Source organism: Phyllostomus hastatus, unplaced genomic scaffold (assembly GCF_019186645.2).
Source record: "Phyllostomus hastatus isolate PE091 unplaced genomic scaffold, TTU_PhHast_1.1 phas_scaffold_387, whole genome shotgun sequence".
NCBI lineage: Eukaryota > Metazoa > Chordata > Mammalia > Chiroptera > Phyllostomidae > Phyllostomus > Phyllostomus hastatus.
This window is the reverse complement of record NW_025334027.1, coordinates 2,433,203-2,455,793: the sequence shown is the minus strand read 5'-3', so window position 1 is coordinate 2,455,793 and position 22,591 is coordinate 2,433,203. Positions and strand designations below refer to the sequence as shown.

The following is a 22,591-nucleotide window of genomic DNA, read 5'->3' as shown; positions in this document are numbered from 1 at the left end:
GGAGCGAGCTGAGCTCCGGGACCCAGATGTGCAGGGGCACTGCCATCTTCCAGCAGCTGTGACCCCTGTGGTGGGGGGAGGGGCTTTAGCCAGTTTCCCTGACCGTCCAGCATGGGCTGCAGCATGGACACAGGTGCCGTCCCTGCGCGGCTCACATGGGACAGGTAGGTGCTCTGTGAGGAGGAGCCTCTGTGGCTCCAAAGCCAAGTGTGCTCTCGTGGTTAGTCCGTTGGACGTTAACTATGGGCCCTCTACGTTCCGTGAGGTGGCTTCTTTGTTTCCTTTACATGAACGTTCACAGCAGCTTTGTTCAAAACTAGAAACAACCAAAATGTCTCTTGGCAGATGAATGGAGATGTGAACTGTGGTCAGTCTGTACCATGCAGTTCCGCCAGCCACAGAGAAGAACTGGCTAGGCCCTGTGGACTCAGGTGGAGGGTACAGTAGTAGGCAACCCACTGAGGCCATCTCAGGCCAGAAAGCGCAGCACAGCCCGTATCCTCCCCCCACCCACTTGTGCCTGTCCAGGTGAGGTCACATGAGGTACCCCTGGGGCAACGCCTGCACAGAGGCTGTTTGGGCATGGCCCCCCAACATTTTGAGTAGACCATGGGGCTCAGGCAGAGGACAATGGGAGGCCTCACACTCCACTGAAAAGTGTTCTCCAGTTTCCATTTTACCACGACACAAAAGGCCTGCTTTTCCTTGAAGATGTTCCTGCACACCCAGTGTCAGTCCACAAGCCTGTCCTTGGCAGTCCAGTTGCCAGCGCTGTTCCTCAACCCATCAGATGAAAGGGAGAGCAGGGCTCGGGCCAGGCCTTTGACCTTCACCTCAGGCTGTGAGGGAAGCCCCATTCCTGGTCACACAGCTGGAGGCTGGCAGTGCCGGTGCATTTGCTGATAGGTGGTGTCTGCCTGTCCCCATGGGTGGTTCGGGGCTGGTGGAGGGCTGGAGGCAGCGCGTCCAGTCATCTCTGGCCCTGCTTGTCCACCTGCCCTCGTGTCAGGTGTTTCCAACAGGACCTCCCTGGGCACAGCACACCCAGCCACGTCTGTCTGTAGCATCAGGTGGCTTTGCAAAATCACTCCCATGAGCCCTGACCGGTGTGCCTTGGTTGTGCGTCATCCTGCGAAGTGAACAGTAGCCAGTTCAATTCCCAATGAGGGCACGTACCTGGGTTGCGGGTTTGGTCCCCAGTCAGGGTGCAAATAAAAGCAACCAACCGGTGTTTCTCACATTGACATTTCTCTCCCTCTCTTTCTCCCTTCCTTCCCCTCTCTCTAAAAACTAATAAATAAAATCTTTAAAAACTTGAAGAATCAGTGCCATGATTTTCTCCCCAGTTCCAAAGTGCTTTTTCTGGCTACTTTAGCTGTTCACTGAGCAACCTCCTTTGGGACTTACATTTAATGCTGTTTAATTCAGGAGTCATTTTCACTTTACACAGTCCCCAGTGGCTAAACCAAGGTGACTGTGCCACCGCCATCAACGTTATTTTCCCAGTAGTCAGCCACTCTCTGTGAGCTGCCAGGACCTGGAAGAAGGCTGTGCGGAGGTGCCAAGTGAAGAAAACGGATGGGGCGGTCCCAGGGTTCCCCAGGATGAGTGCAAGGGGACGTGTTGGACAAGCCACCTCCCATCATGTGCCCTCACACCCTCGGCAGGACATTTTCCAGTCCAACCAGCCCATCAGCTGGGAGATGCGGAGTTTATTCCCCCATCTCCCACAGTATTCTTCATTAACATTCTTCGAGATTGTGGTGAAGTTTCTCACAACAGAGAAAACTTATATTTGGGGATAGCAATAGATGTTTCTTGTGGGCGGTTCCAGCTCTGGTCAGTATATTCTGCTGCCCTGTTACTGGAGTGTGCGCACAGCATGGCTGGGGCCACTGCTCGGGGCCTTCCAGGCTGCAGTCAGGCGGCAGTGGTGCAGGCGCCTCTCCCAACGCTCATGGCTGGTGGCAGGATGCAGAGCCCTGTGTTGTAGGAGAAGCCCCAGGCTCCTGGAGGCTGCCACACTTCCTCACGGCCAGCAGAAGTGGCCTTGGGGTGGCCCAGTGTGGGATCCGGGTGTTCGACCACAAAAAAGGCATCCCTGGTCACTGCCTCCAGTGCAGGGCAAGGGGCCCTTCTGATCAACAGGACAGCCAGGGCTGCGGTGGGTCCCACCTCCAGGCCACCTCCTCTGGAAGGCAGGCAGCTGTGCAGAGAGGTAGAGAAGGCCCAGCAGCCCTGGCCAGCAGTGCAGGTGGCTGAGTGGCCCAGCACGTGTGCCTGGAGAGAGATAGCATCAGAGGAACCTGCTGCCGACCCTCTTCCAGCCCCATGGCTGGCCTGCAAGGTGGGTCCCACAGTCATGCCCTGCCCAGCAGGTGTGCAGCACTTACCCAGCATCCCACTGACAGTCGGGTTCCTCTCAGGCAAGTGGGAAGCTGATGGCAGACCAGGCTGTGACCAGGGACACAGCCCAAGGTCTTCAGAATTCACTGCCTTTTCCTGTGCTTCCTGAATTTCATAGATGGGATAATGACAGAAAGCCGTGTGGTCTGGGTATACTAAAACTGGCCTGTGTGTGGTGGTGGGTGACCCCAGGAAGTGGATGCTGAGGATGACCCGAGGAAGGGCCTGCTGGGGCGCAGCAGCTTAGGAGACCCCGCTGCGCTGGCTCGGCAGGCTGGCTCTGTGCTGACGTGCGGTGCGTGTCTTTACACTCCTGAGTGAGTGATGTTCAGTCAGGTGTTTCCCACCTGTGTCTCTGCCAAGAAGCCACAGAACACCCTGTACACAAAAGGACTGTTTGCACAAAGAAAAAACATTCCTTCAGGGGGTTCTTTAGAAACGCTTGATACTCAACTAGCTATAACTTCATGGGAAAGCCCAGTGTTAAAGACAAGCTGGCACGGTCGAAGGCCTTAAATCTGAGTTTGCTGTGCACCTGTGCTTCGGTGAAGACAAGCCACCTCCCCATCCTGCAGCCCGCGCCCGGTCTCCTGCAGCATCTCCGCCTTTGCTCTGGTTTTCATATGTGCTGGGGCCAGCTCAGCCCTGGCTAGAGTCTGCTTCCCCAGGCCAGGGAGCAGCAGCCTGGGCCTTTCACCAGCCAGCCCACGAGGCCCATTAGGAGCCAGGCAGAAAGGAAGCACCTGGCCGGATGGAGCTGAGCTAGATGCAGAGGGAGAGGCGATGGCTGCTGAGCAGGGTAGACACACCTGACCCACCCAGACAGATGTCCACCAAAAGAAGTTCCAAAACCATGCTTGGGGGGGTCCACATGAAAAAGCATCTGAGTGGGAGATATACCCACCTACCACAGGCAGTAGGGTATGCCCACGTGGTGTGCTAAACTGAAAAAATTTGGTGAGTGCTCATGGCCTGCACCCAACTTGGACTCTCAGACCCTTGGAGCAGGTCAGGAAGGTATGCCCCATGTGTTGTCAACAGCCACACCTGTGCCACAGCATCTGGGACCTCACAGGTCCCAGGAGCCAAAAGTATTCACTGCCTGGCCCTTCTCTGGAGCAGGGTGCCGACGTGGGGACTCTTGCTGCCACCACAAAGCCAGGATGAGTTCAGAGGTGCCAGAAGCAGCTCTGGGGCCGAGGGTCAAGGGGCCTCCCACACAGGCCTGGGACGCACAAGACATCAAAATGACAGCCACAGACGTCACTTCCAACAGGTGGGACTAATAATCCAAGAATTCTCATTGGCACTCAGATGAGTAAAGTAACAAAAAGCATACCAGGAAGGTATTGTAATCAAGACAAAATGTGCCTGGAGACTGCTAGGGTCTGAATGTGTGGGTCCCCCCAAACCTATAGGTTGAAACCTGACCCCCCAGGTAATGGTATTAAGAGGTGAGGCTTTTGGGAGATGCTTAAGTCATGAGTGAAATTAGTACCCTTATAAAATAGATCCCAGAGCAATTCCTTACTCCGTCCACCATCTGAGGACATGGAGAGAAGATAGCCATCAATGAACAGGAAGCAGGCCCTCGCCCAACACCAAATCAGCCTTGAACACGGACTTGCAGCCTCCAGAATGATGAGAAGTCAATTTCTGTGGTTTATAAGCCACCGTCTGGCATTTTGTTATAGCAACCTAAACAAACTAAGATGCTTACATTTCTAGTGTTTCATTTATTTTTTTAATTTATTTTTTATAGAGGTAACGTTTGTTTATAACGTAAGTTTCAGGTGTACATCATAGTTGACATCTGTACGTGCTACATCATGCCTACCACCAAAGTTGAGTTTTCATCTGTCACCATACATTTGAGCCCCATTATGCATTTCACCCTCCTTGTTGTTTTGTAAAGGTGTGAAATGGTAAGTAATCTAGTCATTTGCTCTCATCCTATTGCAGATATCTACTGCTGGTATCTAATAACCAGCCCAAACCTAGCATCTGTGTGTGTGGAACCCATCAGTCAGGAAATCTGGAGGGGCTTGCTGGACTGTGGGGCCCCAGGAGGACTGGGCCCAGGGAGTGCTATCAGGCAAGCTCCTCTGCATGACTTCTCAGCATTGCAATCTTGGGGGAGCTGGGCTTCTTATGTGGGGCTCCCAGAGCTCGTCCTTTGAGCCAGGTGATGGAGGAAGGCCAAGGTGTTTGTAGCCTTTACAAATGAGGCTCATCCTGTGTCTCTGTGTCAAGAGAAAGAGTGAGTGCAGACCACTGAGGCTCCAGAGCTGGGGAGAAGGAGCGGGGGGGCGGGGGGGAGCAGGGACCATGCACCTGGTCCTGCCATTAGCAGGTGGGTCTGTCCAGTCATGCACACAGCACCCCTCAGTCAGCCCTGCTGGGTGTGACAAAATGCTCATGAGGAAGGCTGCTCATCCCGACACATGAGGATCATATCTCCAAATAACAGGACAGTGAGTGGGTCAGGATTTCCCACGCACATGAAACCTAGAGAAGCTGTTGACTCAGGGAAAGAAGCCAAGGGTCAGAAACTGAATACAAATATGAAAGACAGGGCTATTGCTATGAGTTCCTCAATCTATAGAATTTTGTTATAAAGAGAGGCTCAGTCTGAGGCCGGGGTGGGGCCAGCCTCTCAATGGCAGCACCAGGCCCTGGAGGTGCCTGACCCAGAGCTGCATTTCCAACAACCTGGTTGGCAGGTTGAGCCCTGTGGGTGCTGAGAACACACCTAACAAAGAATGAGAAACCATCTAGAGAAAACCTAAAAACAGTGCTTTTAAAACCAGTTTTAGTGATTCTCATATTGTGTGTGTGTGTGTGTGTCTGTCCTTCCTGGAATGTTAAGGCACTTGTAGAACTGATATGTTAAGCTTGTCATTTTTGTTAAATATTTAGAAGGACTTTTAATAAATTTGCAACCAATGTTTAAACATCGAGGAAATTTTACTTTGCTATGCCATTAGATTTTGATTTACAACTGAGTTGGAGTGGGACTATATAGGAATCATTTATTACAAATATACAATTCATTAATCTTGAGAATTCATTGGATAACTCATAATCATTTATTTTGAAATTTCAACCATAGACCAAATGAAAGGAAAAACAGCTATTCTGTGCAGCCAGCACCCAGCTTCAACATCAAATGCCCCGCGCCCAAAGTGTCAAAAAAGTGGGCACTGATGCCTTTATCTCGAGAGCGAGCATTCAGGGTTCAGAGGTGTGTGCCCCTAGACACCCAGAGCTCTCGCTCTGCTCCCCTAAAACATGGGGCTGACAACTCCAGATGAGAGCAGAAAAAACACTTTACAAAATGGGTCCCTTTTACCCTGTAGACTAGAGCCTGAATGCCCGGATGGGCAGAAGGCCTGGACTCTGCGGGGGGCCACGGCACACACCTTTCCTACCTGTGACCCATGAAACTTGACATCGCTCTTACCTACTTGGAGAAGTAAGGAACAAAAACATGCTGCTCTGCTCATTGAGAAAAACAAATCCTTAAACTAGTCAAAGGACACCATTCAACTTCACTAAAGAAGCCAAGAAGGAGAAGAAGGGAAAGAACAGACACACCAGAATCACCAGAATGGGGTCCAAACAGAAGGAAAGGAGGAGGCAATAAAGGGCCTGGCAGGTTTTTAATATGTGAGAGCAGAGCTGAACATTTAGTAGCATTCACTCTTGGTAGATGGTTGTGTGAATGGTGGCAACTTTCTACTGCCCGGGAACACCACCCTGCCCCTTGCAGTGGCTGTGCCGCAGCCCGGCACATGTGCTCGCCTTCTGCAGCTTTGTTCCTTCCAGACGCTGCCCGTAGATGGGCTCACCCTGGGCACCGCCTCCTGAGCCTGGCTGGTCCGCTCACCTGACATGGTTGCCAGGCACCCAAGTTGTGTTCCTTCCTCTTCACTGCTGGGTCCTACCTGCCCTGCAGGTGGAGGAACCACCGTGCTCACCTGCCCACCTGCTGGGCACACCTGGCCTGTGCCCTGGTTCTGGCGACACTGGCTGCTATTGACATTCAGGTGCGAGTCTCTGCTTCCATTCCTTGTGGGCAGATGTGCTCCCTTGAAGCTTTGCCCAGCCAACCCGATCACCCGCAATTCTACATTTTGGGCCCAGTGGCTGCCCTTGAGAAATGGCTCCTCTCTCCCAGAGTCACCCTCAAACATGGGAGACCCTGTTCCCAAGCAGGGTGGGCAGGTTGGACTCTTCCTCAACAAGGCCTCCGCTGGCCGTGGCTGCCTGATATCACCACCTTTGCTGTGATGAGGTCACAAAAGAAATCCCGGGGAAGATTCGAGAAAATGTCTTCTGGGATAAAAGGTGTGTTTGGAGATGGTGGGAAAAATCAAGATAGGACATGAGGTTAGGGTGACACAGGAGCGAAGAGGAGATAAGGAGGATGGGGTGTATGCATCCAGCCTCGGGGGCAGGGCCAAGGTGGGGTGGAGCTCAGGGCCTGAGGCGCCAGGTCCTGATTTGCAAGATCTCCCCAGGGTGAGATGTCAGCACCCAGGGGCGCTCCACCCCTCCCCCCCCCCCGCGCCCGGGCTCAGCAGGCTCACATAAATATGTGACTGAAGGGATAACCAAATTCCTCAAATCTGGGCCCCGTCCAGTCTAAGGTGCTTGAGTCCCCAAGGAAAAGGCCTCCAGTCACACTGGCAGCCCCTTTGCTAGAGACGAGTCCCGACCAGAGATGCTGAGCTGAGGAACTCGAGCCATCTTAGCGTCGCTGACACAGCTGACACACCCTCACATGTCCCTGATGGATGTCTCCGTGGCAGCAGCAGCCCTAGTGAGCCCAGGGATGGGGGTGGGGATGGGGATGGGGGGGAAGCGGGTGGCAGCCACTGGAAGGAGAGGATTAAGTGCTTACTTTGTGCAATTGAAAACTGATAGATAAAGGATGTCTACAATGCCATTCCTCTTTATAATTAAGAAGATAATTTAATTACTGCTATTAAGGCCTAAGCTTTTCCCCCACGTGAGCTGCTTTTAACAAAACACCTCTGGTTCTGCTGTCTCCCACACACAGACCTGGCGGCAGCTGAACAGACGCCGAGACTCCAGAACTTCATCTCGTGAGCCATCTGGTTTGAAGTAGTGCGACAAGCAGGAAAGAGAATCGAATCAAAGGCATGGCTGTGTATTTTTTTAAATACAGAAAATGTGTGAGGTAGACCAGGAAACTACCCCGTCCTCCCCTCTCAGGGCTGGGTGCCACCACTGGGCCCCAGGGCCACATCCCCCACCTACTCCCTGGCTGGACACAGAGGTGGCTTTGAGGGGTGAGGGTAGCTGGGAGGAGGTATTTGGGGTCAGGATGGGCAGACACATCAGATGCACAGACAGGGGTCAGCACCACAGCATTAAGGGGAAACTGAGGCACAGGCCCTCAGAACCAGTGAGCGTGGTCTCCCTCGCACCAAGCCCCAGGTTGGGTTGCACTCCTGCCACCCCCAGAATCATCCCTTTGGTCCTAGAAGCAGCTCCTCACCCCCATCTTCCCTCCGTCTGCCTGCACACGGCTCTGCCCTCGACAGCTGTGGCCCCGGGAATTCTCCGGTGCTCGGGCGCTTTGATCTGCAGCACACCTGGAGATCAGTGCCGTGCGTTCACCCAGCCACAGTCATATGGGTCCCACACACTCTGTGGACTTCCCCAGCTAGAGGAGAGGGGGGCTGCAGCTCCCTGGGGCGGAGACTGGAGCCCTACAACACAAGGGACCCCCTTCCCTCTGCAACTCTGGGCTTTAGGCTCCCCTCATTTTGTGGCCAAATTTCATCACACAGCCTCTGCACCCCAAATGTTTCCAAGGGGGAGACTGTAACCAGCCCCTCCAAGATGTTTGCCAAGAGACCTGTGCCCACATCTGCAGCACCATACAGCTCCTCAGCATGCTGGTTTCTGGTGCTTTCTCTTTGTCTGTATAAAGGCATGCAGCATCACCAGCTTTACTTAAGTGGCAATACAAGGGAAGGTCCTAGCCGGGAGCGTCTTTGAACCACCCATAAGACTGTGGACAACACCCTGTGTTCCATGGGGTCATTATCAGAGCTCCCCCATTGTGGCTTTTCTGAGATTTAGATGACAGAAGGCAGCAACCATGGGGCTTCAGGGCACCTGGCACTTGCTGAGTCCTCCAAAACGCCAGCTGTTGGTGTTGGGACATCCTAAGCAGCAGGGCAGAATTTCCCAAGCCTGCCCGGGAGCTAGAATGTTTAAGTCACAGATGGAGGCTCCACAGCTGAGGACAGTGGTCGAAGTGGTTCCTGACTGGTCTTCCTCCTTTGAAAACAGGGAGCTGGGCTGTCTGGAGATATCCCACCACACTCTAGGGTCCGTGGGCTCTTTAAACCCCTCACATGGGACCCACAAGAGTGAAGGGTGGGAGTGGACAGACTCACCCCTCCTCCACCTAGGAATTTACCTATTTTACACATCGGGTGTCTATTGTTTTTTAGAAAGGTATTTATTTATTTATTTTTAGAGAGAGGGGAAGGGAGGGCAAAAGAGAGGGAGAGAAACATCAATGCAAGAGAAACATCAGTCAGTTGCCCCCTGCACACCCCCAACCTGGGACTGGTCCACAAGCTAGGCATGTCATGTGCCCTGACCAAGAATGGGACCTGCAACCCTTCAGTTTGCAGGACAATGCCCAACCCACTGAGCACACCAGTCAGGGTGGGTGTCTATTGTTTTTTGAAGGACATTGAGGGTTAAGGAGTCTGGGATCTTTTGAACAGAAGATCTCTGAGGTCCTCACTAGCCCAAACTCTTGTCCTCCCCCATCCTGGCAGCTGGACACCTGGAGACAGGTGAGGGGCCTCTGGCCAACTGGGAGACCCAAAGGAAGGTGCTGTGGGGGCCTCCAACAGCTGAGGGGTGAGCCCATGAGGAAGCAGATTGGATAGGTCCCCAAGCCCTGCACAGCACAGGGGCTCATAGAAAGGGCAGGCAAGTGAGGGAAACGGAAGTGAGAAGAAGACAGTCCCTGAAAGGACGCTGATGGGACAGATACTTCACAAGGAAGTCAAGGACTGTCCGGGGCAGATGCCCACGGTCATGTCAACCCCATACGACAGTGGCCAGAGCCTGCAGCTGCGGGTGCTCACCAACCACGTTTCAGGAATGAATGACTAAGAGATGGCCTTAGTGCCTTTCCAAAATTCGGAGCCCCCAGTAGAAGCTGGGTAACCTAAACCAGCCCTTCCTTCAGCACCCTGCCCCAGGATTCAAGGCAGGTCACAGCACAGTAACCTCAAGAGGTGATATATGGCCTGCACACAGCAGGGCAGCCCGGAGGAGCCAGCCCTGCCTTCAGCACCAAACACTGAAGCGCCCATCCTAAAACAACCATGTGCCCCTCACTGAACACTGGACACTGGTCAGCCTTGAGAACTGCTGAGTGAGCAGCAGCATGGGACAGCCAGCCCAGGCACCCCGCTGCACGATCCTGTTTATGAGAAGTCCTTAGCTAGGCAAACTCATCTGCCAAGCAGAGGGGAGAACACCATGGCTTTGGGGCTGTTTTCCAGTACAGGGCAAGCCTTCATATGTAGTGCCTAGTACTTGGGACGCAGCCAGTGAGGAACTCAATGTTTAATTTTATTCTATTTTCATTGACTAAAATGTGAATGGCCCCCTCTGGCTGGTGGCCACCATCTTGGACAGCAGTGTGGCTCTCCACCTCGAGTGGTTTAATGTGGGAGGGGTCACGTGCACAAGGATGGCAAGCTGTACACCAAAGGTCCAGGTGTTGGCTGCGTCCTGTCTTCTGCAGACACCAGACACCATCACTAGTCCAGAGCAGTGCTTCTCCTCACTTTAGCTTTGAACAAAAGCAAAACAGAGATCTCTCCAACTGATATTCTCACCCCCCCACCCCATGGCCTGGATGTCCAAACTGTGCAGAGAGGGAGGCCTGCAAATCACAGTGGACCATGGAGAGGTGCCCAGCAGCCATAGGAGACACTGGTTCTGCAGGGCCAAACAGAGCCCATCACTCTTGCAGGCCTCCCACAACAAGGAAGGGTGTGGGTCTATTTGTGGTGCAAATTTGAAATAGGCTGCTCCCAGCAGGACATCTGCAGTGGGGGGTGGACAGGTGTCCATAGGGATGGGTGTCCAGAGCTTTCCTTAGGGAAGTACATCCCTGAAGCTGTGTCCACGGAGCCTGCTGGCCACTTGAGCAGATGCCGCAAGTGTTCACACTCTGACAACAGACACACTTAGGGGTTTTGGGGAGTCCTGGTTCCAGAGCTCACTCTTCAGCAGCCTTGGTCACCCACTCCCTTCCTAGACCCACATCATGGGACCAGTTCCTGACATCCAATTTCTCAGCCACTTCTCACCCCCAGGGCAAACGGGCTGGGAAGAAAGCGTCCAGTCCAGGACAGACATCAGGAAATGCCTGGCCGTGCCCTTGGAGAGGTGGGATCAGGCTGCCATTGCCGTGTGGCTGTGATTGCCACAAACACTGGGACAGAACCTCAACCACTCGCATTTCCCGTTCATTTTGTGTCCAAGTTAGTAGCCTTGACATTGACTGGCTGTCAGCTTTTCCTGCCAGGACTCAGGAAGGGAGGGATCAAAGGGTTCCTCTGTCCCATCCCTGGTGTTGAGTTAATGGGGAGAGGTCCCTCACCACCTGGCCTGGGAAAAATGCTTCACAGACAGGTTTTAAGATGACTCATGACCACTGTCATTGTGCCCCCTGTCCAGGTCACTCCGTGGGGACACTCACAGTGAATAGAGTCAATAAACAGGGGGAAGCGCAGGCGGGGGCGAGGGACGGCCAGGGGAAACGCTAGAAGAGCCGTACTGCCTGTTTTTGTCTTTCCTTTATCAGAGTCCGGGCTTCTCCCTTTCCAATCCCCAGTGACAGTGTTCTGTCGTGACAGTCATTCCCAACTTCCGTGGAAAAGCACGCAGAGCTAGCATTGGTCCTGAAAACAGGCCCGGGCATGGGCCCAATCCTAGAAGGGAGACAACAGCCCGTGTGAGGAATTTAAGTAAAAAGGCCGGATGCACACTTGGGGCTGGGTGGAGCCCTGGTACCCACAGCCGGGGGGAGGTTGGGGTGAAGCTGCTAGGTCCAAGTGGGGAAGGAGCTGCGGACAAGGCCGGGGAAAGCTAGGAGGGGCGGTGAGGGCAAACCCGGAGGGGGCAAGGAGAGGCTCTGGAATAAGGCGCGTAGGGCACTGCAGGGACCCCCGCTCCGCCCAAGGCCCGACCTGCCGCCTGCGGGTACTAGGGCTGGGCAGACCCCTAAGTCCCCGAGATCCCCCGTGTGATCTAACTAATCGCAAATAAACAGACACGCAAGCAGCTTCCAAAAGAGGCGAAACTGTTTATCAAGTCGCCGACAGCACTGTATCTACAGTATCTACACATATCTACACGTATCTACACCGCCTGTAGACAGGGCTCTCGGGTCTACACTGCAACTGCCGGCCGGGCCCGGGCCGACGCGGTCTCGCGGAGAACAATAAATATCACTTCCTTCCGCGCTGACCGGGCGCTTTGGCACTGGCGGCGCGGCCCGTGGCCCTGGGCCTGGGGGGCGGGAAGGCCACGGTGGCGCTTGAGCTGTAGAATCAGGTCCTTCGACAGCGCTTGGGCGAAGGGTGGAGGACCCCATGGCTGCGAGGCTGGGGAAGGGGGGACCCGCGGTGGCCCGGGGCTGGGGCGCGTTCCCTGCCGGCCTCAGGGTTGCCGGAGCCCGCGGGCCGGGAGCCGCGTTATCTGGGGCAGTAGTCATAGGAGCCAGGCGGCGCGGCCCCCGCCGAGTACATGTTGGCGGCCGCAGCGGCCGCGGCGGCGGCGGCGGCGGCGGCGGCCGCTGGGCTCACAGGGTGGTGGTGCGTGTGTGCGTGCGCGTGGTAACCGTGGCCGCGCAGGCCAGGCAGCGGGTAGGGCGCCGGCCGGCTCTTGGCCCCGAGGTAGTGGTCATAGGCGGCAGCCGGGTACTTGTAGGGGTGGTGGTGCAGCGGCTCCGACGCGCCGGGCGCCTCCAGGCGCAACTCGGGGTGCGGGGGGCTGGGCCGGCCTCCGGGCCCACCCGCCAGCGGCACGAGGCCGCCGGCGCCGCCAGCCCCAGGCAACGCGGGGCTCAGCACGCGCGCCAGCAGCGGCGGCGGAGGTGCGGAGTCCCCGAGCACTGCCGGCCCGCCTGCATCGCGCTCGAATTCTCGCCGGGCTTCGGCCGCGTCTGCGAGAAGGGCCGATGGTGAGCGCAGGGGCCGAACCGCAGAAGGGACCGGCGAGAGTGCCGCCGGCAAAAGGAGGTGCTAGACCGCTCCCCGCCCCTTCTCCCCGAACGGGCAGAGACCCTGACCCTCCCCAGGAGCCCGCGCCCCTCCGCGGGCAGCAGGGCGGGCGGTAGGGCGAGGCTCAGCCGTCGGGCCGGGCGGGCGAGTGCGCGCTTGCCCGCCGCCACGGCCGTTGTGCAAGCGGCGGGAAGGCCGCGAGCGCCCCTGAGGCGCGGGCAAGGCCAGGCGCAGCCTCCTCCCAGGGGCGGAGCGCGCGCAGAGCCGCGGCCCGAATTCCACGACCCCGGCCCTACCTTTCTCCGCGCCATTGGGCTGCGTGGGAGAGGCCACCGGGTTCCGCGATCGCGCAAAGGCAGTCATGAGCGGCAACGCGCCGGGCCGGTGGTTACGGGGCCTGTGGGAGGGAGGCGGGCGGTGGGTCAAGAAACGCACTATGCAAGCGCCCGGAGCTCATGGTCTACTCGGAGGACACTCACCAGTCTTCTGGGTCGCAGTCTCGGAAGCCTTTGGCGAAAGGGTTGCTGGCGATCTTGAGCTGTGTAATCTGCGGGGAAGAGGACACTGAGCAAGCGGCTCGAGCCCCGGCGCTGGGGGCCATCGGACCTCTGCGGAGAGCTGGGGAGTGTTAAGAGCGGCTCCTCCAGAAAGGAGCCCTCTGCTCTCTGCTGACAAGAACCGGCCCGCAGCTACCCCTCCCCCACGGAGATTGTGCCTTTCTCCCTCGGGGGTCTGCCGGGAGTCTCCTTTCTTGGGAAGGAACCCCTTTGGGGACCCCAAGTAGTTGGGATGGAGACCCTGAGCCCCCCAGCTGGGATGGGAATGCGGTCATCTCCACCCCCACCCGGCACTGCAGAAGAGCGAGGGGGCGCCCTAGGAATCTGGGTAAATCTCAGATCTGGCCCCTGACGGGAAGTTTCCGGAATGGTTTGGAAAACAAACTTTCAGGCCACATTGACAGTTGCTGCTTGAGAGGTCAACCTGATAGGAGGCTGGGACGTCCTGCGGCAGAGGGGAGGGGGCTGCTTGAGGCCCTTGGGGGTGGGGCTGCATGCGGGTTGTTCCACTGGGGCCCACAACTTGCAGGTCCAAACCTTCTGTTCCCCAGGCAGGGACTGACAATGGCACCCCATCTCATAAGTGTTGAAGGTGCCGTTCCTCAGGGCCTCACCCTGTGGTTCTGGTAGGCAGTGACGGCGGTGAAGCGCGTCTCTTCAAACACGAAGGTTTTGAAGTTCTCCTCGGCATACTTCTCGCTGTCTTTGCGGGGGTCCACGTAGACCACGTGGAAGCGGGGCTGGTATCTGTGCATGGAGTTGAGAATGATCTGGAAGACAGGATGGCGAGGCGGGAGCTAGGAAACTAGTCAAGGCCTGTGAACAGGCAGCGAACATCCCGGAGAACTTGGGCAAAACCCTGAACTCCCTAAAGGAGGCCTGGCCACGGCCTGAGCAGATGTGGCCGACTAGGGGCCCCCCGGGAAAGATGCTCCCGGGTGGCAAAATTCTGGGGCATAGTTCTCTTTCCTTGCATCTTCAAGAACTACTGCGACCCACACCACCAGCCTGGATTCCGTAAAAGCCTCCTGCACCTACCCTCCCACACTCACCCCCATTTTTTCCAGTTAAAAATCTCCAGCAAAAGATCAGGAATGGAGTGAGGGAAGCGCGGTGGCCACTCTCCCAGGCCCGAGGTCCACTGGGCTCTGTAAGCCCCTAACCAGAGGGCTGCTTTCTGCAGCCTGTCCCTCATCCACACCCCAAGCTGCCCAAGCTCTGCCTCTGGTTCCGGTCAGCAGGGGCTCCAGAGGACAGGCAGGGGGGGACAGAGTGGTAGCCTGGGGAAGGGGGTCGCTCACGTGGCCGTTGTCATCCAGCAGGTTGTTGGTCAACTTGAGCTTGTCAAAGGACACAATTTGCTTCATCCACTGTGCACCCTTGGCAGGCGAATCAGGGTGGTAGTGTACTCGGCCTGGAGTGGCAGGGTCTGCCTTCCCGGCCACCAGCCAGGAGGAGCTGTGGAAGGCGTACCTGGGACGGCACCGGAGCACAGGTCACGTCATGTGGGGATGAACCGAGAGGGCCTTGCCGAGTGAACCCCGAGAAAGTGCCTCAGATGAGTTTCCCTATCGGTGAAATCAAGGCTTCGGCTGCCATGCGGGCTGAGAGCTTTTCCGAGGGGGTTGTAGAGAAAACAGAAAACTCCCTCCTGTCCCAATACACAAGACAGCAGGAAGCCAGGCACCAAAGAGGGAGGCGGGAGGAGGGAGGAGGGAGGCTGAGCTTCTGCTGCCACATTTCGCCGCATGCGGGTCTGCCTGTTCTGGGCTTCCCAGCGCTGGCCTCCAGTGTCGCTGCTCAGAGGGAGCCCAGATTTCGCCCCGCAGGGGGCCTGGGGCACAGAGAGAACTACGTTCTTTATTAATTGCTGTTAATTGTCCAGGCAGCTAAGACCTGCCCTGCGTAATCTTTCCCACTCACCCCACCTTTCCTGCCCTTCTCCAGGGGGAGTCCAGCATTCCCTGGGGATGAGGGAAGGGGACTGGGTGCCCACGCTCACCACGTGGGAAGAGATGGAAAGAAAGGGTGGTGCTCTGTACTGGGTCCTGCCCCCCTTCGGGCTAAGCCGGCCCAGAGGTATGGAGGCTGCCTTGGGTCTACAGCCAGTGGGGAGGTAACAAGCCTGTGTAACCTCCTAATGGGAGTTCTGGAGATCCTCTGAGGTGGGGTGTTTGAGTCTAGCGTCTGACCAGGTCGGGAGGGAACAGGACACGCAGATTGGTGGGGAAGCTGGCACAGATGCCAGGGACCATCCAGTTACCAATGTCATGGGCTGCACCCGAGGCATCACCAGGCAGGGACCCATGGCTTCCCAAGGTGCCCTCCCAGGTCCTGCTGGGCACTCACCGGTAGCGCTTGTCATCCACAGGCACAAAGTCCATGAGGAGCATGTAGTCGGCCATGGGGTCCATGCCGAAAAGCTTCACTTGGAAAGTGGGGAACATACGCCTGGGGACAGCAAGGAGGCATGTCACCTTAGGTGGAGAGGGGCAGGGCTGCCCCACCTTGACCAGCCAGGGGAAGGACAGGCTCCCTGCCGACTGCTGCGTTTGGTTTGTGGGCCTGGTCCCTCCATTTCATCTCCCCTCACTCAGCTGCTCTAACCCGACTAGGCTCCTGCCCAGCCAGGGCAAGAGGACTGGCAGGGCAGCCCTCTGTCCTGTTTCTATAAGCACAAAAATGGCCAGTGCTTCTGTCACCCTTGCCTGCGTGGACCCAGCCTGGCAATTGCTGAGCTGGCCTCAGCTGGTAACACCCCAGCAGCAGGACCCAGTCCCAGCGGTTCTCAGCACTCCACACAGCCACCCCAGCCCCATCTATGCTCCCGGATCAAACAAAGTGAAACCGGGTAGTCTGTGTGATTCCGAGGAGTCCTGGTTGCTCTTTTGACTGGGTCTGTAGCTACTCCCCAATCCCGCAGTGAGGCCAAAACCATGGAGCCTACAGCTCTGACTGTGCCAGACTCTCAGGCCCTGCCTCCCACCCAGTCCCGGAGTCTCCCTACCTTCCTCGGAAACACATGCAAGTTCCCACTCCCCTCCTCCCACCGTAACCCCAAGACACAGCTACTCAGGGTGGACTTGGCTTGTGCCATCCTAGTCTCTACCTCTGCCTCCCCAGACTCCATCTTGACCAGATCCAGCTCTTGAAAGGGCATTATACCACTCCAGGATGGGCCACTGGCCACGGGTGGCCCTTTCCCGATGGGCAGCTGCACCAGCCGCTGTGCCCTGCAGCGAAGCACTAGGCCTGGCCCCTAGCCCTTCCTACGGCTTCCTTTTCACTCCCTACCGGGCAGGGGGCAGAAAGCAAATGCCACGGAGCTGGCCCTCCTGCACAGGCCTACCACCACCACCACCACCACCCCCCCACCACCCCACCCCCTGCATTTGCAGGCCAGAGGGTGCTGCAGAGTGCTCGCTCCTGGGGTGAAGCCTGGCTGGTGCCAAGGCTCTTACTGGGCTGGCCTGGACCAGAGGCCAAGGCACAGTCCTCAGGGGGGGCCTTTTGTCCAGGACAGCAAGGAGGGCCTGGAGAGGACACTCAGAACTGGAGCTGAGCTTCCAGCGGCCCAGGCTTCCCAGGGAGGATGGCCTCAGCAAGGAAACAAACCACGAGAAGGCTCTGCAAACAGGCCCTGAGCTCCCTTTGGCCAGGCGGACACAGAGCTGGTGTCTCTCTGTGTACATTAGACACAGCCCGGCACCCTCCTTTGTCTGTTGGTCAAATCGGTTGCATCGAAAAACTTGTTCCCCTTCTTCTCCCTGGGCCCTTACAACAAATACAGGCCATTGGAAGGCAGCGGGCCCCAGCGGCCGAAACAGGCCCCGCAATCACCCGGAATTTAGGCCTGAGAAACCCGGGTGGCAACCTCCACGAAACAGAACACACACTGTTTTAGAGTCTTGATTCTCCTCTAAAATGTTCCAGTTGTCCAGCTGCCCCCTCTTTAGCGGGGATAGACTGAACTAGGAAACCAAAGACCGAGTTTCCCTTGAGGTGGGATCCACTGTGAGCTGGCTGAGGCCCCTTGGAGGCAGCTGCCTTCCCCTCAAGCCCGGAGTGCTCCAAGCTGAGCAGGTCCGTTTCTGGCGGCACCCTGTCTAGGGGCTGCTGGTCAAGCGGCAGGTCCACGGTGTTTCTCTCCGCCACCTTCCTGGCTTCCCGCGCCGTCCCCTTTGGCCCCGCGCACCAGGCGGCTGTCGCTGGAGCCGGGACCGCGGAGAGTGAAGGAGCTGGCCGCGCCGAGAGGGACCCGCAGGTGGCCAGGCCGCGCCCCCCACCCCGCTTCTCGGTCCCACTCGCGTGAATCGAGCCAAAGCCCGCTGCCCGAGACCGGCGCCACGTGGGTAAGGTCTCGGCAGGGAGAGGGGCGCCCTGACCTGCCAGCCTTGGTGACGATCATCTCGGTGCCCAGCTGATTGAATTCGTCCCACAGAGCCTTCATCTCCAGCTGCACGCTCACGCTGGCCACCTTCGCGTTCTTCTTTACCGGCGCCTTTGCGGCGGCCGCGCAACTGGCCCCGGGGCCCTCGGGCTCGGCAGCAGCGCTGGTGGCGGCCCCGGCGGCCGGTGCGAACGGGTAGGCGTGCGGCGGCGGCGGCGGCGGGCCCGGGGCGCCCGGGGCGCCAGGGGCGGCGGCGGCGCACGGGTCGTAGCGCGGCGGCGGCTCGCGCGGGCCGTAAGGGTCCGCGCCTGGCGACGCGGCGCCCGGGAAGCCCCCGGCGGCCCCCAGGCTGCTCAGGCTGCTGGCCGTGAAGGCTGCAACGTCGCAGAAGTGCGAGAGCTGGGTGAGCCACGGGCTGGACACGGCGGAGATCATGACCCGCGGGCCGCCGCCGCCGCCGCCCCGCCGCCGAGGTGAGCGCTGCCCCGCGCCCCGGGCCGAGTGGCAGGCGCCGTGCTGCGCCCCGGGCCGCGCCGCCTCACACCGCGGGCCGGCCCCGAGGAGGCGCCCCGCCCCGCCCCGCCCCGCGCCCCCCCGCCCCCGCCGAGACAATGCCTCCTTCCCCTCCCCTTCCCGCGCCCCTCCTCCGCCCCTTCCCCCTCCCCGGCCCCCAGCCCGCCCGCCGCGGCTGCTCGGCCCGGGCCCCCCGACCGCCCGGACCGGCTCCCCAGAGCGCCGGGCCGTCCGCCGCCCCTCGCTTTGCCGCCCTCCGGTGTTGCACTTCTCCCTTCTCTCCAAGCTCTCTTTCCAGTTTATATTTTTTACCTTTGTCTTCATCGCTTAAGTTTTCCCTCCTGTTCGTCTTTCCTTTTTCCACTATCTCTTTCGTTTCTCCTTATTTCTATTTGTTTTTCTGCCTCTTCCTCTTTTTCCTGTTATGCCCCGCTCTTTTCTTTCCACTTTATTTTTCATCGCTTGTTTCTCCAGACTGCCTTTCCCCTCTTGTTTCTGTGTCTTTCTTTGTTATTCATTCCCCCTTCTTTAAAAAAAAAAAGAACTGAAGTTTTTCTTTCTTTTTTAATGACTTTCTTAAATTTTCCTTTACTTTTTTTGTTCTTGCTTTCTTTATTATTTTTTCTTCTTCCTCCTTTTTGTACCCTCCTTTCAGGATTTCTGTGTTTCCTCCCCTTTTCTCAGTTTCTCCTGGCTGTCTCACAGCTTTCTCACTCTTTCCCCCGTGTTCTCTAACCTTCGCACTCTCCTCTTGTACTGCCTTCGTCCCACGTCTCCAAGCTCAAGGCTCTGCTGCCTTTCCCTGGTCCTCCTCTCCTGTCCTTCCTGGCCTCCATTGGCTCTTTTCTGGGCCTGTGTCTGGCTGCATGCAGGTCCCTGCAGCTGGGTCCCCAGGCTAGAGGGTGCACAGGCTTTGAGCAGGATGCCTGCCCTTCCTTTGCCCCAGAATTGAAGCTGAAAGCCTGGAGTCCACCCTGACAGAGCTCCCTTCCCACCCACTCCGTGCCCGGGCTCTGCCGACCCTCTTCGTTGGGGTCCCACAGCAGCAGCAGCAGCAGTGGCAGGGGATCCGGAGGGCGAGCGGGTGTAGATGCAGCGGGAAGGCTCACCTTCCATGTCCCTGGTGACGGTGCTGAAGTGCATCCCGGCCGGGGATTCCAGCAGCCGGTGAAGCTTCGCCCGGTCGGAGGACCCGGGGCCCAGGCGAGCAGTATGTTCTGCTGCCTCTGCTGCAACCAGAGAGGCGATACTGAACGCGCTGGCCCGAGGAGACAGTGGGCTCCGCGCGTCCATAAGCACCCGGCGGCGTGGCCGGCGCCGCCTCCGACTGCGTGCACCCTGCCGCACCGAAGCCGGCCCAGCCCACGGGAACCGGGGGCGGGAGCCTGCGGTGCCACTCACAGCCGTTAGCCCAGACCCAGGGGATTATGGCGTCACGGCCCCCCACTCCCGGCCAGTGGCAGCCAAGGGGCCCAGACGGGTGGGGCGCCCTGGGAGCACAGCGCCCTACGACTTTTCAGGCTCCTGGCCCCTCGCCTCTGCTCCCAGGGACCTCCATGACCAGTGCCCCCCGAACATCCCACTGCTCAGCCGAGGTCAGGGCTCCCTCTGTCAGCTCCCACAACCGCAGCGGGAAGGTGGTTATGCCAGGAGCGCTCAGCCCCAGCCCCAGGCCTTGGGGCACCGGCCCTGCCCCTGCCCACAGTCCCTCCTGCCTCCTCCTCCCTGGCTACCCCTGCACCTGGGTGAGGAACGGGCAGTTCGAGCTCCAGCACGACCACAAGCAGACAACCCCAGGGCCGTGGCTTCGTCCTGTCCTCAGCGCAGCAGGACAGAACCCAGCCCAGCAAAGGCCCCGGCCCCCTTCGGTTGGCTCACTGTGGTGGCTGGGGACCCCAAGCAGAGGGACACCGCCCAGGCTGTGCAGCCCGGGAGTCCAAGCGTCACGCGCACCCGCGCACCACCCGCCTCTGGCCTGGACGCTTATACATCCGGAGGGTGGGCAGTGCCCGTTCCTCTGACCTCCCTGCACACCGGCCAGGCGCAGGGAGGGCCAGGGGCGGGGCCTGGACTGGCCGAGGGAGCCGAGGACGCGTCGGAGTCCAGGCCTCCCAGTCCCGCGGTGTGCTGCCCCTCGCTGCCACCCACTCCACAGTCAGCCTGCCTGCCTGGGGCAGTTAGGCCCCACAGAGTGAGACAAGGCCTGCCTGAGGCCTCAAGGCCTCTAGGCCCCAGGCATCCGGGACAAAAAGGCCTGACTTGTGCCTTCGCCCACCTATTGCCACTGGGCCCTCCTCTGACCATCTCAGGCATCTGTGGCTTCCCTGTCCAGTGTCTCCGCAGTGAGACATCAAGCCTCCTTGCCTCCCAGGAGCCTCTCTGGCCCCGCACTGAGACTCCCTGGAAGTCAGGGCCTCCTTTCTAAGGCCTCTTTGCCTGCAACCACATCATCTGCCTGTGCTTGTTTGGATGGGGGTAGGGGACGGGCAGCCTCTTTCAGGGTTTTTCCAGTCCCAGGGCCTCAGACCCTAGGCTACAGGCAGTGCTGGCTGGGAGGTAGGGAAGAAATTGGGGACCTGGGATCTGGGTCCAGTCAAAAGCAACTGACCCTGGGGCCTGAGGCCCAGGAAAGAATGTGAGGCCAGAGTGCAGTGGGTGAGCATGTAGGTGGTGCTGTGTGACTGGGGTGGGTGTGTGTGACCTCACACACAGTGAGCCCCTCCCTGCCCCCCAGGCTTTGTGGACTATGGAGGCAAAGGGAAGCTGTTGCTAGGGCATGTCTCCAGCCCTGAGTGGTCATTTAGGGCTGTGACAGTGACAGTGACCTATAGGGCTTAGGGGCAGGACCAAGGACCTGATATGGAGTGTGATATGGGGACTAGCCAGGCTTCCCTGTCCCTTCTTGTTGAGCAGGGCCAGGACTCCAGGAGAATAGAAGGGAGAGTCCAGCTGGGAGGGGGCATCAGTGAAGGCAGGTCATGGTAGTGTTGCAAGAGCTGTACCCAGTGCTGCCAGTCTGCACCCAGAGGGATGCTGGGCCATGTCACTGTGTCACCTGGGTACCTTCCATTGGTGGCTGCACCCACCCGCAGTCTATGTGGGGGTTGGGTTGGGTGGGCTCCTGCGTGTGGTTGTGCACTATCTGAGATGCATCTTGTCCCAGCATGTGGGGAGCCAGTGGCTGTGTCGCCCGCACCTGGGGGAGCCTTCCTAGTGTATCTGGGAGAACACCTGAAGACAGTGTCCAGAATCCCAGGACAACTCGGATATTGAGAAGGTAGAAGTGAAAGTGAAAAACCCTGGGGCTTCCTGGAGACTCCGGGACAGCCTCCTGGTGCACCCTCCTGAGGTCCTGGGCCCTCTGCAGTCCAGGTGGTGGAGGGGAGAGGGGAGTCCTCCCAGTTCTTCATTAACCCTTGCCTGCCCAAGCTAGGAACTATGTGGCCAGCTATTTCGTTAAAAGTTCCAGAGCAGAGAGAATTCTTCGTGGTCCACGACAGGGTGCTGGGAAGACGTGAGGGGCCCGATCCCGGCGGCTCCGTTTGCTGAGCGACTTGTTCCACCCGCTACCGATACTCACCCGCGCGACTGCAGAACCCCGGACCCGCCGCTCCACGCGCGGGCCCTCCTGGCGCCCTGGACTTGGAGGGCACCAAAGGGGCCCTAAGCGCAAGGTTGCCCGAGCCTCCGGCCCGCTGCAGAGTCGGTGCCTTCACCGCCCACCGGTACTGCGCTCCTCCGACCCTCCCTCGGTCCCTCCTGGGGCTCCGCACCGCCCTGCCGCTCCGCCACGCTCCACCGCCCGGCGACCCGCCCGAGATCCTAGCCGCTCGCGCCGCCCACCCTTCATGCAGGCCTCAGCCCAGAGGGAACGCGCGAGTGGTCCCGCGCCCCGCACACCCCGTCCCTTACGCGCGCGCCGTGCCGCTGCCTGCGGGAAGTCTTCATCCCTCACCTGGACCGGCCGCCTCTCCCTTCCGCCTCGCTCCCCCTGCCGGTCGCCTCTCCATTACCGCGAGGTAGGAGGCCTGGCTGCGGGGGCCCGGAGGGGAGAGCGCTGTCGGGGGTCGCGAGCTGCGCGGGATCGGCCTCCTTAGAGTGTAGTGCGCGGTAGCGGCCTGGGCTTCGCGGAGGGTCCCTGCGCCCGGGATGCAGGGTGAAGACCAGACCCGCATTTCGCCCCGACAGCTGCCTGCAAGGTGGGTGCTATGAGACCATTTTACAGGCCCTAAAACCGAGGCTCGGCTTTGGTAACCAATGGTGCAGAATGGGGACCTGAAGTCTGGCAGAAGGCAGGAGACGGCAGTGGAAGACGGGGACTGGAGTCGCAGCCCCTCTTTGGCAGGGACAGGGCCGCAGCCTTTGCTTCTCCCTCTAAGCCCTGCGAAGGGTCCCACGTGGGTGCTGGGATTGGCCCCAGCACT

At 58.7% G+C, this 22,591-nt stretch overlaps 1 protein-coding gene across 3 annotated transcripts; it reads right to left on the bottom strand.

Moving 5' to 3' along the window:
- Positions 1-11,774: 11,774 nt before the first annotated feature.
- On the bottom strand, positions 11,775-20,177 carry TBX1 (T-box transcription factor 1). 3 transcript variants are annotated; one of them, XM_045819941.1, is made up of 9 exons: positions 20,046-20,177; positions 19,277-19,396; positions 17,650-18,028; positions 15,614-15,715; positions 14,566-14,737; positions 13,879-14,034; positions 13,187-13,254; positions 13,004-13,104; positions 11,775-12,649 (listed from the first exon to the last, which is right to left on the bottom strand). In XM_045819941.1, the coding sequence occupies exons 2-9, from the start codon at positions 19,308-19,310 to the stop codon at positions 12,180-12,182; spliced, it is 1,482 nt and encodes a 493-aa protein (XP_045675897.1). In that variant the 5' UTR covers positions 19,311-19,396; positions 20,046-20,177; the 3' UTR covers positions 11,775-12,179. The 3 variants fall into 3 exon arrangements, with proteins under 3 accessions (XP_045675897.1, XP_045675896.1, XP_045675894.1); XM_045819940.1 differs by having other exon boundaries at positions 19,909-20,150; XM_045819938.1 differs by lacking the exon at positions 20,046-20,177 and having other exon boundaries at positions 19,277-19,898.
- Positions 20,178-22,591: the final 2,414 nt, after the last annotated feature.